This window comes from Cynocephalus volans, chromosome 3 (genome assembly GCF_027409185.1).
Source record: "Cynocephalus volans isolate mCynVol1 chromosome 3, mCynVol1.pri, whole genome shotgun sequence".
NCBI classification, from domain to species: domain Eukaryota; kingdom Metazoa; phylum Chordata; class Mammalia; order Dermoptera; family Cynocephalidae; genus Cynocephalus; species Cynocephalus volans.
This window is the reverse complement of record NC_084462.1, coordinates 64,063,764-64,091,069: the sequence shown is the minus strand read 5'-3', so window position 1 is coordinate 64,091,069 and position 27,306 is coordinate 64,063,764. Positions and strand designations below refer to the sequence as shown.

Below are 27,306 nucleotides of genomic sequence, written 5' to 3'. Positions count from 1 at the left end.
ATTCACTAATTTCTTGTTAAACCTATCCATTCTGGGTATTTTAGCCTAATCTAATTCACTAGTTTCTTGTTAAACCTATCCATTGAATTCTTAATTTCAGTTTTTAAATTTTTTTTGTTGTTCAGTTTTATAATTTCTATTTGATTCTAACCTAAAAAAGTTTCTAGTTCTCTGCAGAAAATTTCAATCTTGTCTTTTAACATTGTAGGTCATATTAATTAGAGTTGCCTTAAAACATTTGTCTGATAACCCTGTTACTTGGATTGTGTGTGGGTATATTTCTGTTTTCTATAATTTTTCTTGGTTTTCAGTCATTTGACTTGTTTTCTAGTATGCCTGGTGACTTTTGATTGGGCGTGGGACATTATATGTGAATAATTGAACAGATAATTTGGTTCCTAAGATGTGGGTAATGCAGTCAGGGACTGAGATGATTCAAAACTGACTCCATTGTGAGGGCTAATCCATTTCTGATTCACCCTTCCTCCTGGGTTGAAGCTCTTTTGGGTCCCAATCTAAAGCCTAGGGTTGCCATGGACAAATTTTGTCCCCATACTTTTCTGTCTGTCAAACTTTGCTCAGCTTCTTTGCCTTGGAGACCTCTCTTGGATTTGGCAGGTACCTTTGGGGGAAAAGCAGCCCTGATTGCTGAATTTACCTTCTTAGGTTCTTGTTTTTCCCTAACGTTGGCCATGTAATTGCTCACTTCTGCTTTTTTTCTGGTGCTTTTAAACAGAGGTTTAAAATATATTTTGTTCGGCTTTTCTAATTTTTCTCAGCTGAATGGTTCATCTGAATTATCTAGCCCTTTATAACCAGAAGGGGAACCAAAAAATTAGAAGTTTATTTCTTGTTCACTTAATAGTTCAATGCAGACATTCAGCATGTGATCTTCCACGTTGTGATTCTGGAAGTAAATCTGCTTTCATCTTTTGCCTCCATAATTCTTTAGAGAGCTCAGTGCTAGATCCTCTGCATCTTGCCAGTAAATGGGGGAACTGAGAGAAAACACATAAATGGTGATGAGCCGTGTTTATAAGCCATGCTTGGAAATAGCTTACTTCATTTTTCCTTATATTCTAGTATGTAGATCTTAGACACAGGCAATCTATCTGCAAGAGTCTGGGGGACTGTTGTCTGGTTTTGTGATAGGACAAATAGCAAGTGGTTTTGGTGAACATGTAGTAGTCTGTCACAGAGGCTATTATAGTAATTTAGGTTTGAGATGATGGCTCAAACTGGGGTAGTGTTAGTGAATTTATGTTTTCAAGGTATATTTACGGGATAGAATTGGTAAGACTTGATATATTATATATGCTGTAGGCCAATGTGCTGTAATAGAGATTCCAAAACAAGCTCATACAAGATAGAAATTAATGCTTTCCTCCTTGTAATCGTCCAGACAGCCTCATTTCATGTATGGTTTTACTTATCAGTAATAACTGACAAAATTACCATAAATTACTGAACAGCGTTCCAGCTCATCATTCTGTAATATTAGGGAAATTGTGCCTGTTACATGGTTTCTCAGGTAAGTTCCATGGTTTGTAAAAATATATGTAAGTGCTATCATTCTTAGAATTTTAATGTATCCCTGGTGTTCACTGACTGGTAATCTCGTCTTCGCACTACCCAAAATATGAAGGATGTTAGTAATGTGAATTTAAGAGAAAAGTTTTTTACTGAATTATTAGGAAAGCTGAAAAACCATTTAAAAAAAGATATGGAAATTTCATTTTATGGCTAAGCAGTAGTGTGAATGAATTTTGAAGATTTTGTGTAAAGTAGAAAGTTTTATGGAGGCACAAACATAAAAGTTTTATGTAACTATTTCAAGATTATGAGGAAAGTTATTAAAATAGAAATTAGTTTTTTTTTTAACGTAAGAGAGAGAGAAGTTTCTTTTCCCAGTCTGGGAGCAAGTCTCAGAAATACATAGATTCTTGGGTGAACATTCTGAATACTTGCTTTCTCAGATTATGTACTGTATGATTTGAACAGAAAAACTTTCGTTCAAGACCAACAATTAAGCAATTAATTTAAATGGTAAGTATTTGAATAAGCCTTTGTAAAATCTCCATACAGCACTAGGGGGCACACTGTGACTTTGGATGAAAATACACATATTTTGTTGAAGTCTCCTGTAAGAAAAGAATCCAGGTAAAAATACTGTTTGAAATAGACATTTATAATGTATGAAGAATCTCAGACTCATTTCTTGCTTTTCAAACCCTGATACTTAGATTAAAATGTTTAAAACTATTGCATTTAAGTTATTACTAACATTTTTATAAGAATTGGATTATTAAAAATAATTAGAATTTATGGTTCTTTACTGAAGAGAGTCCATTCAGCATATATTACAGAAAACATATGTGCTTTAATGAAAAATGGTTTTCAGTCAGATGTAGTAAGATGAGTAGTTATAATGTTTTTGCATATGAAGTACTGGAATTAAGAATAAAATAGAAGTCTTGAGCTGGTAGCTTTTTCTTTGAACGTGTGTCTGTGTATGTGTACTAAGTACAAAAGAACTAACTTGGTAAAATTTATGTTAGAACTGAAATGTTTATAGAAGAAAAATAGATTTGAAGTTTTCTGGTCTAGTGTTAATACACATTGCTATTGGTGTCATCCATTTTATTTCTTGGAAACTCATTACTTTATGAAGACTCGAGTTAGAATATAAATTATGGAATAGCAAATTTTATGACCTGATGTATATCTGTACCTATAAGATTTTCCATGATTGCATAAAGGCATTATCTTAAATAGAGCTGAGAGTAGGCCATCTATTTAAACTTGTTCATTTGGCCTGGAAGGAACAGTGATACTTTTGGTTAAAACAATATTTAAGTAACCTAAATGATAGATGCCAGTTAAGTTGGATAGAACAGACTAATACTCATTGGGAGATGTGTTTAAGCTAAAGGATGAGGTTTTATGGTGTTACATTTACTGGAAAGTATGGGAATAAGTAGAGAAGAGATGATTCCAGAATTTTGCAAATCCAGAGGGCTCAGGATGGAGCTAGACTGTGGTCACAGATTGAGTTACAGTGAAAGCTTACTAAGTCAGATAAATAGATGCCACATGGATATCCAGGGTAAGGCCAGAGGAATGAAGGAATGTGGGTACAGGTGTTTATGGTAAAGATGTAAAAGGCTAAAAGTTCTGGAGAGGAAAATTTTGGTTAGCCTCTCATCACAGAGCATTAGAGTGGAAGAGAGCAGTCCTTGTTTTCCTAGTAGTTTGGATTGGTTGATTAGTTCATTCATTTGTATACTGAAACCCAATTCTTGTCACTCACAGATTTAGCACCTGTAGTATTCCCTCTTTCCCAACATGACACAATTTCTCTCTCTACTGGATCATTCCCATCAAAATAAAAATAAACTATTACCTATCTTAAAAATACTCTGTTCGTTTATTTCTTTGTTCTCCTTTATCACAAAACTCAAGAAAAGGTTTTTTATGTTCACTGTCTCCATTTTCTCTCTCACATTCTCTTTTGAACCTCTTCAGTCAGGATTTTGACCTTTCTATTCCACTAAACAAGCAATAAGTTATTGATTTATTAGTTTATTATAAATTATTGCTTTTATTGCTTCCTAGACAAAGCTGTCAATCTTATTGCTGCTCATTTAAAAGTAATGAGTTGTTTTTTTCCCTCTCCTCTGTATGCTCTTAAGATTTTTTTCTGGTTCAGTTTATCATCAGTTTTTCTATGATGTGCTTAGGTGTGGTTTTCTTTGTATTTATTTTGCTTGGGGTTTGTAGAGCTTCTGGAAAAATTGGACTTATATTTTTTTGTCTATTTTATGCTATCAAAGACATTAGTGGGCAGTAGGTGAAATCTAAATAATTACTGTAATTTAGATAATAATTCTATGTCAGTGATAATTTCCTGATTTTGATAGATGTAGTGTAGTTACATAGGAGAGTATCCTTGCATATAGGAAGTACATATTGAAATATTTACGAACAAGGGTGTCATAACTGTAATTCTGAAATGTTTCAGAAAAAAATGTGTGAGAGTATTTTGGTTATTCTTTGCTAATTTGTAACTTTTCTGTAGTTTGAATTTACTTCAAAATGAAAATGATATCTATCTAACAATTCTCCCACATAGCCACACCCATTTGTTTACATATTGTCTATGGCTGCTTCACATAAAATAGCAGAATTGAATAATTGTCAGACCATATGGCCTGCAAAGCCTAAAATAAAAAATATTTATTATCTGACCCTTTGTAGAAAAAGTTGGCTGACTCCTGCTCTAGAGTATAGTGACTTTTTTTTCCCCCTGAAGTCATAGTACTCGTTAATAAGTTCCTTCATGTGAGAATAATGTGTTGCTTTTTCTTCACATGTTCCCCAAATAAACAAGCTATTAAAATCAACTAGTAGGTGAGGAGAACCCAAAATGGAACACAAATAGTAACACATTACAAGTGAGTAAGGTAACCACACTGAAGGGGGTGAAGATGAGAACTAATTTAATGATACTGGAAAACAGTCCTTTGGACACTGTAAGGCTGAAGACAAGAAGTGTACAGAAATGCTTTAATCTAGTTGGTAAACATGTTTCTCTCTGGGATATAGGTTACCAATTCTGAAATGACTTTATGTATATGTTAGAATTAAACAGATAAGTAAATATAGATAATGAGAGCTAGGTTTCTTACTGTTGGAGAAAGATGTTTCAAATAAGGAAAGGGGAAGGCTAAAATGAACCCAGTTGTGTAGGATTGAGATCAGAGATATCACAGTATCTGTGATACAAATAGATCCAGATGTATGTATTGTGGGTTAGTGTGCATACATATAATAGTTCCTATTGTCTCATTCTGTGGGTTAACTGGGTGGTTCTTGTGATGTGAAGTCAGCTGGGACGCTGGGACAACAGCAGTTATAGGGGTGCTCAACTGGGCTGGAATGTCCAAATGGCTCATTTGCACAGTGGCAGTAGATGATAGCTGTTGGCTGGGAGTTTGGCTGGGGACTGTCAGCCAGAGTGCTGCCTATGTGTGGTCTCTCTGTTTGTGGCTTGGGCTTCTCATGGCATGATGACTAGGTTTTAAGAGTGACTATCCTGTGAGGGAGCATTCCAAGAGACCCAGATGGAGACTGCAAAGCTTCTTATATATAACCTAGTCTCAGAAGTTATGCAGTGTGTATTAATCTGTTTTCTGTTCCTTAGAATATCTGAAACTGGGTAATTTATTTCTTAAAGTTATGGAGGCTGGGAATTCCAGGGTCAAGGAGTGCATCTGGTGAGGGCCTTCTTCTTGGTAGGGACTCTACAGAGTCCTTTGGCAGCACCAGGTATCACATGGTGAGGGGCTAAGCAAGAGTCCTCCTAGCATCCTCCTTTTTCACCTTATAAAGCTGCTATTGCCACTCTCGTGCTAACCCACTTATCCGTTAGCCCATTAGTCCATGAATGGATTAGTCCTCCATTCATCAGAGCCCTCATGATGCAATCACCCCCTAAAAGGCCCCACCTCTCAACATTGCTAAATTGGAGATCAAGCTTCCACATGATCTTTGGAGGGGGCACACATTTAGACCATAGCATGCAGTGTTCCTTCCATCTTATTTTTTTGGTCACAGTGCTAGATTCAATGGGAGGAGATCATACAGTGCATGAACTCCAGCAGTTGTAATTTACTGGGGGCAAGGTGGTCATTTTTGGAGATTAGCTACCATACTGTTTAGTTCATACATTATTTTTGCTCTTATGTGTTTGATTCACTCATTTGGATTGTTGATTCTTTGAGGAAAAGTACAATACCTTATATTTCTTTATATCCACCTCAGTGTCTTACACAGTGCTCAGCACATAGCGATTGCCCACTAAGTGTATTGTTATCTAAGGATTCCAGGAATGCTAAAAGTCTAGGCTGGCAAGAACTAGAAGAGAGCATGAATACATACATTCATTGGACTGGGATTTTGGGATGGTCCCAGTGGAGAACTTGTTTCAGAAAAAGGCAGATTGCCCACATGGAGTTAAGGGTTAGGTAAGGAGGGCACATCTTCTTGCTCATATGGATGCTTGAAGACACCTTTCTTTTCGTAGATACTTGGCTTATAAAAACAGTCTATTTTCATATAGCATTCATTAGTGGGGAAACAGTTTCTTTTGCTTTAACTGGACCTGGATCCCACCTGGTCCAGGGTCTTGGTGGAGCTGAACATGTAGGCTAGTGTTGCTTTCAAGCTGGGTGGGGCTAGAGCAGGCAAGAAATTACACACATTATATGCAGTAGTTTGAGTTTTAAAATTTGCAATTTTAATTTGTCTATTATTATTTAAATCTCAATAATTTGGAGATAAAATTATGGACTAACAACTGAGGGGAAATTTACTTTAGCACTATCTCTAGGGAATTAAAAAAAAAAGGATTTTCTAAAACATTTTATGCTGTGGGGAGCTTTCAGGGGAAATATATAGCATGTTTGTAAAAACTGGTCTCTTTCATACTCAGACCTGTTGATATGCAAATGGTGGTGCTGATATGGGTACACAGTGCTGTTTGTGCTCCTTAGGACACTTTTTCAAACCTTATATTGTATTTGTTCTTGAAATAACTTGTTTATTTTTAAAGTTTTATAATTTAGTCTTTTTGACCTAAAAAGGAATTATGACTTAACTTTCTTTTCTACCTTCAAATCCCAAATTAATTTTAAGTGTTTCCTTTCTGAGAACATATGAGAAATAATAAATTTATCTGCTAAATGTATTCTATATGTTGACTAATCTGATATCTAATAGTCTAATAAATATTCTCTTTTTTTTACATAGGCTTCATTCCAGCGCTCCAATAGCCATGACAAAGTTAGGAGAATAGTTGCAGAGGAGGGTCGTACAGCAAGAAACCTAATAGCATGGAGTGTCCCACTAGAAAGCAAAGATGATGATGGTATGTATTTAAAAAAACTAGTTTCATTTTTCGTTGTAAATTAGAAGGATATATTTAGTCCTAAATAGTATATAGACTAAAAATTGTTTACAATTAGAACTCTTGGGCAAATTAGTATATTTTAAATAAGAAATAAATTTTTAATGCTTTTATACACAAATGGTTTTATAAGTGTTATTGTTAGTTTTGCTGTTTCAGATAGTGATCAAATTGAGTTTGTTTTGTTATCATTGACCTTGGTGTTATCAGCTCTACACTTCAACCAAGTGAGCTAATTGGCCAGCCTGCTTATTAAATTCTTAAAAAAATAAAAAAGTAGGCTTTAAAAAATTCATTGTATTTACCATGATTAGATATAATTCAGTGTAAAGATTTAGAAAATAAAAGCTATTTCTTTAGTTCTCACTATTATTATTTGAACAGGAAAAATATACCTTCTCTCTTCAGTTCCCTCCCTTTAATGGCTCTGGGCAGTGCGAGGCCACTGTGTCTGGGGATGTACAAGATAGGATAGGGATTGAGAAAACAGGAAGTTGGAGTGTGCTAAACTAGATCTCACTTTGAAAAGGCTTGTAGAGTATTCCTCAGAACTGAGTTTGTCTGATGTCTTTTCATGATTAGAATCAGCTATGTACTTTGGCAGGAATATATAGAAATGATGTGTCCTTTTCAGCATCATATGAGACTCCTCGTGATGTCTGTCTTGTTACTGTGATGTTAACTTTAATCAGCTGGTTAAGGTGGTGTCTGCCACATTTCTCCATGGCAAAGTAACTAGTTTTTTCCTTTGTAATTAATGAGTAATTTGTGGTAAGTTTGAAACTATGTAAATATCCTGTTTCTTTTGAAAGAGTTCATTCACTACTTTTAGCTTCCATTGACAGTTCTTAGCTTATTAAGTTATTAATCTGGTGGTAACAAAATGGTGATTTGCTAACTCCGTTATTCCTTCTGCATTTATTTGTTGGCCTTTTAATGTAAGGAAGGGCTTTCTCTTCTCCCCTTTATTTTTATGTATGTATGTATTTGTACATTTAAATTTGTGTGCACTCCTGGCTTTTTATTGTATTTGATGGGTTATAATCTATTACTCTGTTTTGATGCTTATATTTTTCTAGGTTTGTCTAGTGGGAGACCCTTCAAGTTGGCTCCTGTTTCATTTTTTTTTTCCTTTTGTGGCTGGCTGGTATGGGGATCCGAACCTGTGACCTTAGTGTTGGCTACTGTTTCTTTTTGACATGTTTTTATCATTCTTTGAGAATATCCATACACGACAGGATGTTTCAAGCTAAACAATTCACTCATGTTTTAGTCTTTACTGTTTATTTTATTTTTCCTTTTTTTTTTTACATTTTATTTTACATTCTTTTAAAATTTTTTTATCTTAATTTAATCTTTTTACATTTAGATCTCTGACTCATTTGTAGTTTATTCTTACATATAGTGTACTTATGGATCAGATTTTATTTTTTTCCTTGTGGCTAACAAGTTTCCCCAACATCACTTAGTATAAAGTCTATTTTGCCCCAGTTTTTGAGATTCCACCTTTTCCAATAGATCGAATTTCCACATGTATCTCTATTGTATTCCACGATTCTGTGTGTAATTCATGTGTGAGTGCCACACTATTTTAATTATAGAGGCATTATAGTATTTTAAAATGTCTGCTTGGACCAGTCCTCCGTGTAGCTTTTCTTTGTTAGCTATTTTTAGAGAGAAGTTATTTTGAATCACAGAAACTATCAAATTGAGGGTGAAATTGAATTTATCTTTTGCAATTTGGCTCCTTACTAGCTAATCTTCCCATAAGGAGCTTACTATGATTTCATTTCTTTGCTAAAAAATACATATCAACATTATTTACTGTAAAAGTAAATACTTAAAACATAAAAATGTTTTATGGTGTCTGTGTATTATAAATATAATTATATGAAATTTTATTTTTCCATTATTTATTTATTTATTTTTATTTATTTATTTTTTAAATTTTATTTTGTTGATATACATTGTGGCTGATTATTGCTCCCCATCACCAAAACCTCCCTCCCTCCTCCCTCCCCCTCCCCCCAACAATGTCCTTTCTGTTTGCTTGTCGTATCAACTTCAAGTACCATTTTTTATTTAGAACACAAAATAGTCCAAAGGTGTTTTTGTTAAATTTGCTTCTATTCAAAAAACATGACAGAAAATATAATGTATCACACATAACCTGATTTTTCATATAACTACATAAACAATGACTAGTACAATTTTAAAGCCTCATTTGTGCTTATTGCAAAATAATAAAAGTATAAGTACAGAGAATTAGAACTTTCTGAGTATCTATAATGATGACAAAAGAAGAATGTTAACATTCATAATTTTTCATAAGGATTATTTATATTGTTAAAACTTTGCCACTTACAGGAAAATGTTTATTTTTTTAATAGTAACTAGTTCTTGTTTTATTACTACAGTGTATACTCAAATGTTCCTGAGGGTAGTAATTCTATTTTTAAAAAGTGTTCTTCTCTTCTTTGTATTATTTCTGAGTCCAAGTTGGTTTTTCTGCTGGATGTTTTAAAAAACCTGCTGGCACATTATTTTCTATAAAAAAGGATGAATGAAAGGCTATGTAGGTTAGTGTTGGCTTGTCTGTCTTTATCCCTGGTAGAACAGTTAGAAAGTCCTACTTATGTCAGACAAGTTGTTAATATGTACCTATGTGTTATGGCTCATTGCACTTATACTGCTTCAGGGGACCTGACCCCAAAATTACCTTTCAGAAAGAAAAATTATTTTGTTACACATTAGAATTTTATTCCTATTTTGAATTGCTGTCAAGAATACAGTGATAATAAAACAGCTGCGAGTGTCTTTCTTATAAAAAAGAACAAGTGAGCAATATGTGTCTGATGCAAAAATACAAAGAACTGAAAATGTTCCTTTTCAAAATGAAACTGTATTTTATAAATCAGATAAATTAATTAAAATAAAATATTGGGGTTTTATATGGTAAAAAAGGTCTTAATTTTATTATTGAAATAAAATTTGAATTCAAAAAAATATTTTCCAGACCTGTATATAAGTTGAGGAGTACCAATAACTTCACCTTTTTAAAAAATTGTCGTAGTGTCTAACTTATTTAAGAAGTTGATTTATTCCAGTTCTGAGAAAGCCATTCAATAAAAGCAGTCTCTGAGACTTTGGAAATTTGCTTCTTTTACTACGTAAGTAGTTCATATTGACCATGAATAGATCGTACTGTTCTGTGCTCTCTGGAAGGAGATTATGTAGTTAGTATGCCTGAATGATTTGTATAGTTTACTTTCATATTATCTAATTACCTATAGTTCAACTTTACATTATCTATTTGTCAATCTATGTATTTATTTATTTTTTCTTGTCCTGAAGGAAAACCTAAATGTCAAACTGGTGGAAAATCTAAGAGGATAATTCAGGGCACTCATAAAAGTACTAAACAGGTACGGCGTATACAACTTTTTACTTATTTATTTACTTTTAATTTCAATTCCTTAATGTATTATAAATTATAAAATTGAATTTTCAAAATTTCAATATTATATATTTTACCTAAATGGAAAAATTTAATGTAATATTTTTATTTAACAAACGTGTATATAGTACTCACTATGTGCCTAGCTTGTACTAACTACTTTACAAATATTAATTTATTTGGTTCTCATAATAACCCTTTGATTATTGATGTATGATTAAACCCACCTTTGTGTCTGTTCTGCTCTGTATCTCATGCACTAGAGAAATGCTAGATGAAACATGGCTAGAGAAAAGTATGGATCATGTTAACTAGGCTGTCTTCACATTTGTGACCGCTAACCCCACATAAGTAGTACTGTCCCCAAATCCCATTGCATTTTCCTAGTTATTCACTCTCCCATCCTTCAAGACTTTTTCACATTACCTTATCTGTCTTCAAGACTTCAACAATTCTCTTCCATCCTTGCTCTCAGATGATGGCCTTGTTTTCTATTTCAGTGAGAAAATAGAAGGGAACAGAAGAGAACTTTCACTTCCTCCCACAACTACATCTATCAATTTATCTCCAACTTGACCCATGCAGTCTGGCATTTCTTGCTATGGATGAATAGATCATGTTCGTACCTAAGTCTTGTCTCCATTTGTGCACTAGATCCCCCATGCCTTTTCACTTTTTCAAAGTCATTGTTCCAGTAATTGTACCCTCTCTTTCTTGTACCATCAGTTTTTGTCTCTTTGCTGTAATAGTCTCATCAGCATACAATCATGGTGTTATAGCTTCCATCTTTAATGAAACCATCCCAATTAAGCTTTTGTACCCCTTCTCTGTTGAAAGAGCTCTTGAGAAAGTTAGTGGTGACCTTTGTGTGTTGTTAAATCCAGTGTCCATGTCTCAGTCTTTATCTTAGTTGATCCATCAGCAGCATTTGACACTTTTGATATCTTGGTTCTTGGTACACTTTTTTCACTTCTATTCCAGGATACTATTTCTTTACTTGGTTGCTCCTTCTCAGTCTTCTTTGCTGGTTCTTTCTCTTCTACCTGACCAGTTTACATTAGAATGTTCCAAGGCTTGTCCTTGCTCTTCTCTATCTGCTTTCACTTTCTTGCTGATCTACAATTTCCTGGCTTCAGATACTATATATATGCCATTGACTTCCAAATTTTACATCTCCAACCTAAACTGCTTTCTTTAATTCCAGGCTTGTATATTCATTTCAGTTGCCTACTTGATATTTATGTCTACTTAGATATTAATAAGTATCCCCAATTTATACTTTCCAAAATGAACTGATCTTTCCCCCAGACCTACTTATGATTTCATATGTATGTAGTAAAAGAAACATAGCCTGGAAAGATATATACCAAATTCATGACATGTAGGAAACAGGAAGAGGAAATGAGATGGGGGAAGGAGACAAAGAGAACTTAAACTTTGTTTGAGGTGTTTTATTGTATTAAAAGTATCTGAAACAAAAATGACACAATGCAAACAGTTATAATTTCTGTATAATGGGTACTTAGGTGTTATATTACTTTCATGTATAAAATGGAGTTAATAATACTATATACCTTTTAGGCTTTATTCTGACGATTCATTAACTTAATCCATGTATAAGTACTTAAAGGAATAAAATAGAGTAAATTTTGGCATTGGTGTTTCTGAGTGGTGGCATTATGTGTCTCTGTTTCTTTCTCTTATATTTTCTGAATTCAGCATGTATTACTACTATGGTAGAAAAAATTTACTAAAAAACAAACCAGTTTATACATTTGGTAGTTCATATTACATTAAAAAAATTAAAAACTAAGGTACACTAATTGATAAATTGAGTGGGTTATTTATTTAATTTTCCTTTAGTTATAAATATAAGAACATGTTATCTCAGGAGGAGTGGACACCAAAAAGAAATTTTTATTTTTGTGCTTAAGATAATTTCAAATACCTGCACAATATAGGGAGAGAGCTTTTTAATCTGGTGAACATCAAGAAAATATATGTTCAATTTTATATGTGCATACATCTTTCTAGGGATATGTCCATAGGTTTCTTCAGATTCTCAGGGCAGTCATTGAGCCCCCAGAGAGGAATGAGTCAGAAGTCTCAACTTCTTCCTCACTGTTTTCCTATCCTTCCCTTTCTTTCTTTTTTTCTTCTTCTTTTTCTTTCAAAAGTCAGTGGTTCAAACACTGTTATCTTATGGAATTCAGTTGCATCTAACTTTTCCCACAAGTTTAGATTGCTTTGTCTTCTATTGAGTGTCTTGGGAAAGTTAGACACAGTGAGCCATAGGCAGTGGGATAGTTACCTGATTAAGAATCCAGACTTTGTCACTTAACTTAGTGTGACACTGTGGGTTCATCATTTAATTTAGCTATACCTCAGTTTCCTCCTCTGTGGAATGGAGATAATAACAGTACCTATGACATAAAATTGCTTCAAATATTAAATGAAGAATAACTGAATCTAAAGCACCTGGTGTAGTGCTTGGCACATAGCAAGTATGTCATGGATGTTAGATGCTGCTGCAATTATTATTATTGCTGCTGTTGTTTTTTGTCAGTAGTAGGTAGGAACCTACTTTGAACCTCTCTACTGGTTTATCAGTGTCTACGATTTGATGTGCCTCTTCTACCTGTCTTCACAAATTTGGCAATTATTGCCATTAGTTTATTCACTTTTTTCTGTGAGCATATTTCTTCTCTTTATCTTTGTCATGATAGTCATAACTAATATTATTTGGGTACTTATTGTGTGCTAGATGGCATGCCAAATGCTTTGTGTATATTGGAGCAGAAGTTGGAAGACTAGGTTCTGGTTCCAGTTCTGTCATTGATCCTTCTGACTTTGTCAAGAAATTCAGTCTTTCTGAGCCTCAATTTTGTCATTTACAAAACAGGAATAAGTAATATTTGTTTTGCCTTTACACGTTGTTGTGATGACTAAATGATACTATGTTTTCAATATCCCTTTAAAAAATATAAATAAGCATGAAAACATAAAGTATTACTATTTTTTTCTAAAGTTAATTGTTAAATTTACGTAGCATATTGCCTTTCAGATGGAATTACCTAGCTGTAGTGTCCGCCTTTCTGGGATCTTTGTCAATAAAAGCCTTAGAGCTGTCACAAGTAATAGAAACATCTTAACACCAAAGCAGTATTGCCCATTCTATGCTATAAGAAAGACTGGTAAAGTATTTGAATCATATGCATATTTTATGGACGTATGACAGGGTAGATCTATAAATGGGTGAAAATGAGGAACAGTATTTTTGATAATCTCATAAGATTAGAGTCTAGGTTCATAGGAAACTACTAGCCATTTGCTGATGAGTGCAGAAAAAACCTTTTGAGGAAGTGTAATTCAGGAAACTTCTCAAGTTAATTTTAACTTAGGATAGTGTAAAGGAAGAGAAATGAGGTGGTCTGGAATATCTGGTAAAGAGCTGTCAGAACTGGACCTTGGCCAGCAGTGTAATTGTAGAGCTCTAACTAGAAGATGATCTCTTGTGGCTATATGGCCTTGGACAAATCACTTAGTTTCTGAACCTCAATTTTCTAACCTGTAAAGTGGAGCTAATAATATATACTTTAAAAAGTGTGTGAAGGGGGTCAGGAGATTATGTTAAGTTGATTTATGATATATATAGTCCTCTATAAATTATTAATTATTATTGTCACAGTTATCAAAAAAGTAAGAGAAAGCTTTGCCTTGAGGCAAATGTTAGTTGAATGGAATTTGGAATTTGGTTTAGCCCAAGGAGGGAATATTTACCATAGTAATTAAACTATCTATCTATCTATCTATCTATCTATTTATTTATTTTTAAATTTTATTTTATTTTGTCAATATACAATGTGGTTGATTATTGTGGCCCATTACCGAAACCTCCCTCCCTCCCAACAACCTCATATCTATTTGCTTGTCGTATCAACTTCAAGGAATTGTAATTGTTGTGTCTTCTTCCCTGCCCCCCACCAGTTTGTGTATTTATTTATTTATTTTTAGGCCCCACAAATAAGTGAGAACATGTGATATTTCTCTTTCTGTGCCTGACTTGTTTCACTTAATATAATTCTCTCTAGGTCCATCCATGTTGTTGCAAATGGCAGTATTTCATTCTTTTTTATAGCAGACTAGTATTCCATTGTGTAGATATACCACATTTTCCATATCCACTCATCTGATGATGGACATTGGGGCTGGTTCCAACTCTTAACTATTGTAAATAGTGCTGCAATGAACATTGGAGAACAGGTATACCTTCGACTTGATGATTTCCATTCCTCTGGGTATATTCCCAGCAGTGGGATAGCTGGGTCATGTGGTAGATCTATCTGCAATTGTTTGAGGTACCTCCATACCATTTTCCATAGAGGCTGCACCATTTTGCAGTCCCACCAACAGTGTCTCAGAGTTCTTCTTTCTCTGCAACCTTGCCAGCATTTATCATTCACAGTCTTTTGGATGTTAGCCATCCTACCTGGGGTGAGATGGAATCTCAGTGTAGTTTTGATTTGCATTTCCCGAATGCTGAGTGATGTTGAGCATTTTTTCATGTGTCTGTTGGCCATTTGTATATCTTCCTTTGAGAAATGCCTATTTAGCTCTTTTGCCCATTTTCTAAATTGGGTTACTTGTTTTTTTTATTGTAAAGTTGCTTCAGTTGCTCGGATATTCTGGATATTAGTCCTTTGTCAGAAGTATATTTTGCAAATATTTTCTCCCACTCTGTTGGTTGTCTTTTAACTCTGTTAATTGTTTCTTTTGATGTGCACAATCTTTTTAGTTTGATATAATCCCATTTGTTTGTTTTTTCTTTGGTTGCCCATGCTTTTGGGGTTGTATTCATGAAGTCTGTGCCCAGTCCTACTTCCTGAAGTGTTTCTCCTATGTTTTTTTTAAAGAAGTTTTATTGTTTCACGGTGTATGTTTAATTCTTTAATCCATTTTGAGTTGATTTTAGTATATGATGAGAAGTACATGTTCAGTTTCATTGTCCTGCCTATGGATATCCAGTTATCCCAGCACCATTTGCTGAAGAGGCAGTCTCTTCCCCACTGTATAGGCTTGGTGCCTTTGTCAAAGACCAGATGGCTGTAGGTGTGTGGGTTGATTTCTGGATTCTCTATTCTATTCCATTGATCAGTGTGTCTGTTTTTATGCCAGTACCATGCTGTTTTGGTTATTTACTAGCTTTGTAGTATAGTTTAAAGTCAGGTAGTGTTATGTCTCCCGTTGTTTTTTTTTTTTTTTTTTTTTTTTGCTCAGAATTGCTTTGGCTATGCATGGTCTTTTGTTATTCCATGTAAATGTCTGGATAGTTTTTTCCATTTCTGAGAAAAATGTCTTTGGAATTTTGATGGGGATTGCATTGAATTCGTATATCACTTTGGGTAGTATGGACATTTTCACAATGTTGGTTGTTCCAATCCAAGAGCATGGGATATCTTTCCATCTTCTTGTGTCCTCTTTAGTTTCTCTCAGCAGTGGTTTGTAGTTCTCATTATAGAGATTTTTCACATCCTTGGTTAACTCAATTCCTAAGCATTTTATTTTTTTGGTGGCTATTTTAAATGGGCAAGCTTTCTTGATTTCTCATTCTGCATGTTCACTATTGGAGAATAGAAATGCTACTGATTTTTGTGTGTTGATTTTGTATCCTGCTACTGTGCTGAAATCATTTATCAACTCCAAGAGTTTTTTTGTAGAGGCTTTAGGCTGTTTGATATATAGGATCATATCATCTGCAAACAGGGACAGTTTGACTTCATCTTTTCCAATCTGGATGCCCTTTATTTCCTTCTCCTCTCTGATTGCTCTGGCTAGTACTTCCAACACTGTGTTGAATAGGAGTGGTGAGAGTGGGCATCCTTGTCTAGTGCCTGTTCTTAAAGGAAAAGCTTTCAGCTTTTCCCCATTCAAGATGGTATTGGCAGTGGGTTTATCATATATGGCTTTAATTATGTTGAGATGCTTTCCATCTATACCTAACTTATAGAGAGTCTTTATCATGAATCAGTGTTGAATTTTATCAAATGCTTTTTTAGCATTTATAGAGATGATCATATGGTCCTTGTGTTTGATTTTATTAATATGGTGTATCACATTTATTGATTCGCGTATGTTGAGCCAACCTTGCGTCCCTGGGATGAATCCCACTTGATCATGGTGTATAATTTTGTGTATGTGTTGCTGTATTCTTTTAGCTTGTATTTTATTGAGGATTTTTGCATCTATATTCATCAAGGATATTGGCCTGTAGTTTTCTTTTTTAGTTGTATCTTTATCTGGTTTTGGTATCAGAGTGTTGTTTGCTTCATAGAATGAGTTTGGGAGAATTACCTTTGTTTCAATCTTTTGGAATAGTTTGTAGAGAATTGGTGTCAATTCCTCTTTGAATGTTTGGTAGAATTCTGCTGAGAATCCATCTGGTCCTGGGCTTTTCTTTGTTGGGAGCCTTCTGATAACAGCTTCAATCTCTTTTATTGTTATTGGTCTGTTCAGATTTTCTGCATCTTCTTGGTTCAGTTTTGGTAGTTTGTGTGTGTCCAGAAATTTATCCATTTCCTCCAGATTTTCAAATTTGTTGGCATATAGTTGTTTATAGTAGTCTCTAATGATTCCTTGTATTTCAGAGGTAGCAGTTGTAATATCACCTTTTTTATTTCTAATTTTTGTTATTTTGGTCTTCTTTCTTCTTTTTTTAGTTAGCCATGCTAATGGTTTGTCAATTTTATTTATCTTTTCAAAAAACCAACTTTTTGATTCATTGAACCTTTGTATTGTTTTTCGTGTTTCTATTTCATTTGATTCTGCTCTTATCTTAATCATTTCTTTCCATCTGCTAACTTTGGGTTTGGATTGTTCTTGTTTTTCTAATTCTTTAAGGTGAAGTATTAGGTTGTTCACTTGCCATCTTTCCATTCTTCTGAAGTAAGCATTTAATGTGATAAATTTCCCCCTTAGTACCGCTTTTGCAGTATCCCACAGGTTTTGGTATGATGTATCATTGTTTTCATTAGTTTCAATAACTTTTTTGATATCCTGTTGGATTTTTTCTTGGACCCATATGTCATTAAGTAGAATGCTGTTTAATTTCCATGTGTTTGTATAGTTTCCAGAATTTCATTTGTTATTGATTTCTAATTGTAATTCATTGTGGTTTGAAAAAATACATGGGATAATTCCAATTTTTTTGAATTTGTTGAGACTTGATTTGTGACCTAACATGTGATCTATCCTGGAGAATGATCCATGTGTTGATGAGAAGAATGAATATTCTGAGGTCGTTGGATGGAATGTTCTGTAGATATCTGCCAAGTCCAGTTGGTCTAGAGTGTTGTTTAGATCTTGTGTTTCTCTGCTGATTCTTTGCCTAGATGATCTGTCCAATATTGATAATGGGGTATTCAGGTCCCCTGCTATGATAGTATTAGTGTCTATTTCATTTTTTAGGTCTAATAGAGTTTGCTTTATTAATCTGGCTGCTCTGACATTGGGTGCATATATATTTATGAGTGTTATGTCTTCTTGATGGATCAATCCTTTTATCATTATGTAGTGGCCCTCATTATCTCTTTTTATGGTTTTTAGTTTAAAGTCTATTTTATCAGATAAAAGAATAGCTACTCCAGCTTGTGTTTCATTTCTATTTGCATGGTAAGTCTTTTTCCATCCTTTCACTCTTAGTTTTTGTGAGTCTTTATAGGTGAGGTGGGTCTCTTGAAGGCAGCATATAGTTGGGTCCTCCTTTTTAATCCAGTGAGCCAGTCTATGTCTTTCGATTGGGGAATTTAATCCTTTTACATTAAGAATTGTTACTGAAAAGTGTTGATTTACTCCCAGCATTTTATTGAGTTTTGTTTGGATGTCTTAAGTGTCTTTTGTTCCTTTCTTTCTGATTTACTGTTTGTCTTCTGTATTTGTTGGTTCCTTGGGTTGTAGATAAACTTTTTTTTTTTTCTCTTCATTGTTGCCATTTTTATTTTACTAGTGGGTTTTGATTTTTCTTGAGTTTTTATGGCAGTGGTAGTTATTTTTCAGGTACCAAACCCAGTACTCCCTTGAGAATTTCTTGTAAGGGTGGTCATGTGATAGTGAACTCCCACAGTTTTTGTTTATCTGAGAAATATACTATTTGCCCTTCATTTTGGAAGGATAGCCTTATGGGGTAGAGTATTCTTGGCTGGCAATCTCTGTTTTTTAGTATTTTGAATATATCATCCCATTCCTTTCTGGCTTTTAGGGTTTGTGATGAAAAGTCTGATGTTAGTCTGATTGGGGCTCCCTTATAGGTGATTTGATGCTTCTCTCTTGCAGCTTTTAAGATTCTCTCTTTGTCTTTGAGTTTTGCCAATTTGGCTATAATGTGTCTTGGTGAAGACATTTTTGGGTTGAATATAGTTGGGGATCTTTGAGCTTCCTGACTCTGAAGATCTGTGTCTTTTCCTATACATGGAAGGTTTTCTGCCACTATTTTTTGAATATAATTTCAGTGCAATCTCCTTTTTCCTCCCTGCTGGAATACTCATGACTCAGATATTTGAGCGCTTAAGGTTGTCTGATATCTCTCTTAGATTTTCTTCAATGTTTTTAATTCTTTTTTTTTTTTTGTCTGCTTGTGTTATTTCAAACAGCCCATCTGCAAGGTCAGAAGTTCTCTCTTCTGCTTCTGCAAGCCTGCTGGTTAAACTCTGTTGTGTTTTTCATTTCATTGAATGAACTCTTCAGCTCGGCAAGCTCTGCTACATTCTTTTTCAGGGCATTGATTTCCTTGAACATTTCTTCTTTGAGGTCCTGTATACTTTTCCTCATTTCATGTGTTATTTAGCTGAGTTTTCTTGTATCTCATTTAGTTTCCTTAGAATTATCACTCGAAATTCCTTGTCAGACATTTCAAGGGCTTCTTGTTCTATAGGATCTAGAGCTTGAGAGTTATTACCATTTGATGGTATACTTTCTTGATTTTTCATATTTCTGGTATCTTTCCTTTGATGTTTAGTCATTGTGGCAGTGTATTTCATGGTCCACTGGTTCAACACTATTGTCTGGCTAGGATGCTGCTGGGGCTGCCAATTTGGCACGGCTGCCTCAGTGTCTGCTCTGGTCACCCACTGGTGCCTCTGATGTGTGGTCACTTTGGGTTTTGGGCCTCTATGGGGATGCACCTCTCTGGACGGCGCGCTCTCGGCCCTGCTGGGGATGGATTCTGGCGGTGGTGAGGCCTACCTGCTCAGTTGCATGCTGGCACCTCGGGGCATGTGGTCTCCACAGATCTCGGGTCTCTCTGGCAGGGCGCCTCTCTGGTTGGTACGCACTCAGCCTGGCTGGCGATGGAGTCGGGCGACGGCAAGGCCTACGTGCTGGTTCATGCGCTGGCACCACGGGGCACGTGGTCTCCGCAGATCTTGGGCCTCTTCAGCAGGCCGCCTCTCTGATTGGCATGCACTTGACCAGGCTGGGCATGGAGTCGGGTGGCGGCAAGGCCTACCTGCTCGATCGTGCGCTGGCACCGTGGGGCGTGTGGTCTCTGCAGATCTCATGCCTCTCTGGTGGGGCGCCTCTCTGGTTGGCCTGTACTTGGCTGGGCTGGGGATGGAGTCCGTAATTAAACTGTTTACTGTGGAGGGCTACAAAGAACTTGGAGAGCAATTGAAGCACAGAGGTTTTGTGGGTTGTTGAAAATTACTTAAGTTTATTGCTTGAATATGGGCAAAGAGATGGCCTTTCTTATCTTCATTAAGAATTTCGGCCTGGACCAGGGCCATCAGATAAAATATTTGCTAATTTTTATTTGCTGAATTTGGCAGTGATAGTCTGGATGGGGGTCTATGGAAGGAGGATGAGCATCTCATCTCAGCCTCTTAAGTGTGTATGTGTGTGTTTTGTTTGCTTGCTTTTTGATGGTGATGTTGCTATATATAAACCAAAGATTGGCTGAAAAGGATTTATGAAATATAGGAATCACTGTTATGTTGAAGGCAATGCCTGAAAGAAAGCAGTGAGGGTATTAGCCTCTCTTTCAGATGTTCCCCACTCTAGGACTCTTCTATTAAAAAGAGAAAGCAACAATGACAAAGAAAAAAAAAGCGTGCTCTCTCTCTCTCTCTCTCTCTGTTTTTCTCGATAGCCACATAGAGATAACTAGCTCTTTTGTACTTATAGTGAGTAGCTTCAGGTTTGTGTTTTGAATTTGGGTCTTAATATCAGTAAACTGCTGCTCGTGATTTTGGTAAAATGTTTCTGTGGTGCAGTCTGTAAGACTATAGATTATAATTCTGTATTTTCAAAGTCTGCCTAAGCAACTGCAGAAGGAATGGGTCATGTGAACACTAAAATTACTTTTTTTTTGGTGAGTCTGCTCTGTCTGTAGCTGGTTCTTGGTTTCATTAGTTATTTAAGTTTTCTTTTCTATTAAATTATTGCCTGACTATATATTAAAATTTACTTTTAGTGGAAGTAGTTTAAGATAAAGTTAAATAGCTGAATATAACTATAGTATAAGGCATTTCTAAATGAAAAGAATATATGCAAGCAACTTCAAAACATGGAAATAGTGCTTCATAATTTGTGAATATATATAAATATGCTATACACTTGTTCCAGTAAATCAGGAGCAACTTTAGTGATCCTTTTTTTGCTAAGGATCTGTTCACCATTAAACTCATCCTAATCTTCAGTAAGACATGTCTGAAATAAAAATAAACCTTATGAACCTGCCCCTTTAGTTTAAGGCGAGAAACTTGTTTTGATGAACTAAAGTGTGATATAAGCTGAAAAGAAGATCTTGTTTTTAAGTATTTATGTTGAAAAATGTACTTTCTACAAAAATCCAATACTCAGAAGAAGCCTTTTAATTTATATTTTCCCATGTTTTATTTCACCAGAACACTGCAGTAGACTGTAAATTAACATCATCTACAACAGGAGATAAGCACTTTGATAAAAGTCCCACTAAAATAAGACATCCTCGGAAAATTGACCTAAGAGCTCGATACTGGGCATTTCTTTTTGACAATCTTCGCCGGGCAGTAGACGAAATCTATGTAACTTGTGAATCAGACCAGAGTGTGGTGGAATGTAAGGTAAGGTTTGGTTTGAGGCTTTGTATCTGTTTGAAGTCAGATTCTGCAATTTTTGCTGCATTTGATTTTATCATTTACCTCATCTTTTCTAGTTTTAATAAATTCTGTATGCTTTTCATTTTATTACCTCTAATGAAATTGTTCTTTTGATCCGTACACTAAAATCAGCATTATGCTTCAGGTTGTCTTGATATTGAAGAGTGCTTTTGTAAAAAAATTAACTAATTATGTACTCTTATATCCTGTGAAAGATTTGGTAGAAAGCTGTCTTGATAAATAATCCCAGGTAAGAAATGAAAGGGTCGGATACCTGCGTGCGCGCGCGCACGCACACATACACACAATTATTTTAGAAATCTTTTTTTATCTGCATTCTCTGTTGGTACTATAGGTGGCACTAGTGAGATTTTCACATTCTTTGGTTTCATGTTTAATGTCTTTAATTGGACATTGCTCCCTTTCCATTGAGATACTTATCACTCTCCTAATTCACTCTGGTAAAGGAAAAGTGAGATTGATTGCTAAGCATAAACAATCCTGGGTGGGATTGGGATGTCATTGTAAGGTGTGTTTTCTAATTTTAGATAACCTTCTGTTTGTAATAGGATATTAAACAGATACATAGCATACTCTGTCTCTAAAAATTTACCCAAAAACCTGGCCTTTTAGAAAATCATAACTATAAACTATATTACTTTTTATTGAATAAAATTATTTTGAGAAAAACCAGGATAACACATCTTCATAGAAATATTAAAGGGGTAGCTTAATGTTTTTATGGTGAACATGGTTGAAAACCTGGAATTCATTAGATTCTGAAATATATGAAAGGTCGAAGAAAATTTAAATGTTGAGACAGCAGCTGTGTTTCCTCTTAAATTGGAAACAGCCAAAGTAGGTTTTAGATTTTCTTAAAAATATTTCAACGATGCAGGTTTTGAAATGAATAGTAGTTGAAATAATCCAAATACATGCAATATCAGCATGTAAAAACTTATGTTTTAAGAAAAATATTTTAAAGTAAAATCATATCCTTGGAGTATAATGAGTAAGTGTGTTGTGGTAGAAGACACTGCTGGACTTAGTTTTGGGTTATAGTTTCTTATAAAATGAGCATGTGGGCCTAGAGAATGTCTAGGTCATTCCTAGAGATCAATCAGATCAGCAGATTGTTTGATTTTGTAATTAAAAATACCAAAGGCTGATTGAAGAAATCAAATTTGTTTGTAAAATGTAAATGAAGGTATTTCAAAGATAATCTGGGAGGAAAAAAGAAAATCTTTCCATAAAGAAATAAGGAAAAAAAAAAAAATAGATAATATGAATCCTTCCATGAACTTTTTGAAGACCCCTCATACTTCTTTAGAGAAGTGGGATTGACTAGTTGCAATCATATCTCTTTATGATAAGCAGAAACTCTTGCACCTGTCTGTTACTACTGTGTTTGAGGAAGCTAGAATTGGCATTAAGAAAGTGTGGCTTTTATTTTGGCTTCTGTCATTCATTCATCCAAAGCTTTGTGAAAGCTTAACAGTAATAGAAATCTGTTGTGTATGTTGTAGATTAAAAGGATGGAGAAGGTTTTAACAAAGTGAGAGGAACAGAGATTTGTTCTCCTTTCTTTGTATTGTGCCAAGATACTGAAAGACTTGTGCTGAGAAATAAAATCTGGAAGGTCAGAAGTTACTTTCATACTCTATCTTACCCCTCTCCCCATCTAGGACTTACAGTTGATAATGTCAAAATGATACAGTTTAACATTTGCTCTAAGTACGTGCCGGTATATAGTGACCAGTGTTCCTTTTTTGTTTTCCTTTTGCTCTATTCTTATCATCAAAGCACTGCCTTCCATGATCTCATTTGGTAGTACCTTTGTGAGATACAAAACCCAGAGATTTTCTTCATTTTGTAGGTAGATTCAACTCTTGTTTTGTTGATGTACTGAAGGATTTATCCCTATTTGTGATTTTTGTGTTTTAGTCTTAGTTAAATAACCACAGTTCAGTTCTGTGTCTTGTATGTAAAAGTGCAGTGAATGACACCTGTAATGTAATTCACATGATAAGTGTACCATAATAGTGAAAAGTATCTTTCCTATTTGCCCAGGACTGCTTACCAGACCCCACCACTGTAGTCAGAGGAAGCTAAATTTCTCATTTTTTTGAGTTTGAAGACATGACTGTTATGATATCAGCCACTTCACTGCATCACCTACTAAGATCTGACGCTCTAACAAAACTATACTCTAACCATCATTAATTTTTACATTTCCCTCGCCCCTTTACAAAGTGGGCTAGAGGGTGGGCAGGGAGGAGATTGCCTTTTGGAAGGTGCACAGTTAATGAAGTGGTGGCCATCCCCTTCACTTGTTCTCACAAAAGTTTGAAGTGAGGCTTAAAAGAATTGGTTGTGAAGTTTGTGGGTGTGGCTGCAGGAAGGGATTCTGGCATCTTCTTCTCTGGCTAAATGTTTGCTCTACTGACCAATTTTGGTGTCTTTGGAATGTGTTGAGACAGTTTGGGGAAAAGCATGCTGGGAACACATTTTGCTTTCCTGTCCCTATTTCCCATTTCAACATAGGGGGAACTTGACATGTGTCTCTGGAAGCTTGGGGACACCCTTACATAGAGACTGTTGCCTTAGAGATTTCATACCACAATAGGCTTGGTGGAATAGCCTGTGCCAGCTGGGCTTGAAGGGACTCCAGGAGAGTATCCTTCCGAAGGAGTTCTCAGTGATCAAGTAAAGAGGACCTCAGTGAGTCTCATGGTTTATGTGAGGGAAGGAGCCTAGACATAAATGAAGATGGTGGAGTCATAGGGGCTTCCTATGGGGACACTTGGTTAGGTGAGTATATGCAAAACTCTAGAGAACCACATATACTGTCTATGTAGAAAACACCATCTACTGCAAAGATGAGTAGAAGCCATTGACCTCAGACTGAACTCAGAGAAGGACTATGGACACACCTCTTCCTGGCAGCACTTGACTCTGTTGGCAGTTGGCATCACTTGAACCCCTGGAGAAGGACTGGCTGATGACTGTAGCAGACCCATCACTAATGTCTAGTAAGCTCCTGTAAGTAGAATATCGCTCTGTTCCCACAGCTGCCACTTATGGCAGAGGACATGCGTTTGTAAAGGTAGGAGAATGGGAGAGGGAATATGGGAGAGGACAGGAGGAGAGACCCAGTTAGAATAAACCATGCCTTTCCCCACCATAGGCATCTGGTAGAGGCTGTATAATTCTCGCTTGCGCTAATGCGGCAGGTTGTCCATAGAAGGGATTTGAAAACTATGGTTTGATGATTGAATGAATGTGACTGGTAAATTTTGGAATTTCACTGATTGTATTCAGCAGGTTTAGGATTCAACTGAGCAGTTTTGGGGGAAAACATGAAATGACTCTGTTTATATCTCAATGAGTTGAGACTTCTCAGTTCAACAAGTTAAGTGAGGATCAAAATGTGATGTGAAAAAATGCTTTGAAAGGTATTATATACAATAGAAAAAAAAAAAAACTTTATAATTGGAAAAAAGGAAAGTCACAGATGGAGAAAGAGGAATATGTGTCCAGGGACAGAGAAGGAATAATCACAGAGGTAGGAAAAAGACCAGGAGAATAGTAATGTCCTTACAGCCATGGGAGGAGTAGGAATATTGCGGAGGTCAAGAATGACTGCAATTGAGAGAAAGCCTTTTCTATTTGGCATTCAAGAGGAACAAAAACAGATGGTACCAAGGTGGAAATTTGTGGTAAGAATTTGAAATTCCATCTGATAGGTTCTTTGCCCTTTTTATTTTTGAAAAGTAGAAGGTATGAGGTTGGAGGTTTAAAGAGAATGCAGAAGGTCTAAAATAACTGATAGAGAATAAAAAGCTGTATAAAGAAACCACAGGATTGCCTGGCAACCTTGAAGGTCACAGTTGAGAAATTCTCTTTCCTGTATCTTCAGTTTTCCTTATTACCTTTTTCCCTCATCAGCATTTAACACGTTTATTCTCTTCCATCCTCAAAACAAAAGAGAACAGCAAAAAACAAAAAAAAACAAAAAACCAAAACCCATGCAGTTACAACCCCCCAAACCCTCTCTCTCTGCTTTACTCTCCCAACCCCAATTTTTCTCCTCCCCATCTTAGCCAAGTTTCTTGGAACAGTTTTCTATATTCCCCGCCTCCATTTTATTTTCTCCCCTGTACTCATGAGTCCATTTCAACCTGGTGTCATTTCTATCAGAGCTTCTGCTAAGCTCTTATGAAGTTTGCTGGTCACCTCTGTATTGCTAAGTCCTGTGGATGTTTTTCAGTGCCTTCCGTGATTTCTGAACAGTATTCCACACTGTTGATCAGTCTTGTTAACAGCACTCTATCCTTTGGCTTTCATGGAATGATCTCTGCTAGTTTTCCTCTTCCTTTGTTGGGTGCTACTTCTGCATCCCCTTTATTGGCTTTTTCTTTTCCACCTGATCTTTATTGAGGGGTCATTGAGGCTCATTTTAGGCCACTTTTTTTTCCCTCACTGTTTCATACTTTCTCTCTCTGCAATTTTCTCCAGGTCATGGCTTAATTTACTATTAATTTGCTGTTGATTCTTAAATTTATAATTCTAGCCTACACCTCTCCTGATTTTCTCACCTGTATGTCCAACTTGTCTAGTTGACTTCTCCACTTGGATATCTCACAACGTTTTAAACTGGTGTATGTAAAACTAAGTTCATGACCTCTTTCTCCCACTCCAGACCTGGAGGTGTGTTTCTTTTCCCTGAATGGCAGATACTGCCTCCATACAGGTGTTCATGCTTGAAACCTGGGAGACATCCTTGGTTCCTCCCTTCACCTCATGAAGCTACTGTCCAATGAAAATGAATTAACTTCTTTCAGAATTGCTTTCGAAGTCTTTCCAATCCATCTACTCCTCTCATTCTCTACTGCTATCATCCTAGTTCAAGCTGCCATTATAAAATGCTTGAATTACAATTGAAGCCTTCTAACAGGACTCCTTGTATCCTTCCAGCTCATTCTCCTCACTGTAGGCAGAATGATACTAAAAAAGCACAAATATGATTTTCTCATTTTTTTGATTATAGCTTTTCAAAAGTTTCCATTTACTTTTAACATCAAAACCCTTAACATGACCTTTAGACTTTATTCATACCTCATTTCTTGCCACTTTTCTCTCCTCTCTTCTGTCCCATTTAAATCAACTTTCTTTAAATTTCTCAAACATACCATGTACTTTCATGTTTTCAGGCCTTTCCATGTTCTAATTTTTCTGCCCAGAACATTCTTCGCTTCTTCTCCTTGCCCAACACCACCTCACCTCCCTCATCCCTTTAGTTTTTGTCTTAAGTGTCCCTTCCTCTGGGGAACCTATACTGATGTTTCAGACTATTATAAGCTCTCATTATATCTACTTCTCCATAGAAACACTTATCATAATTGAAATTAAATAATTATATATTTAGTTGTTTAATATCTGTCTCCCTTGTTAGATACTAATCTCTATGAGGACAGAAACCACTCTCGTTTATTCCATCTTCAGTGCTTGGTACCAACACTGGAACATAGTAAATGCTTAATAAGTAGGTGTTGAATGGCTGTGTGAGGTCATGAGACTGCATTCATATTTCAGTGACACCAGTCTTCACGGTTAGTTGATTCCCCCATCTCCCCAGTGATCCTTAGCAGCCAGTCACATGCTAAAAATGTGCAAAGATGGAGGATAGATAGATTAAACTTGGTATTCTTCAGGCAGATGCAGTGGAATTTCAGTGGACTAAAGAAATTGAA

At 35.6% G+C, this 27,306-nt stretch overlaps 1 protein-coding gene across 5 annotated transcripts in view; it reads left to right on the top strand.

Moving 5' to 3' along the window:
• The window catches only part of SCAPER (S-phase cyclin A associated protein in the ER), a 491,674-nt gene that overhangs the window by 27,754 nt on the left and 436,614 nt on the right, over positions 1–27,306 (top strand). For all 5 annotated transcript variants that reach the window (XM_063090894.1, XM_063090891.1, XM_063090893.1 and 2 more), the window contains exons 3-5: positions 6,811–6,928; positions 10,322–10,392; positions 21,320–21,517. In XM_063090894.1, the coding sequence (XP_062946964.1) occupies positions 6,811–6,928; positions 10,322–10,392; positions 21,320–21,517 (387 nt within the window). The remainder of the gene's footprint in view (positions 1–6,810; positions 6,929–10,321; positions 10,393–21,319; positions 21,518–27,306) is intronic.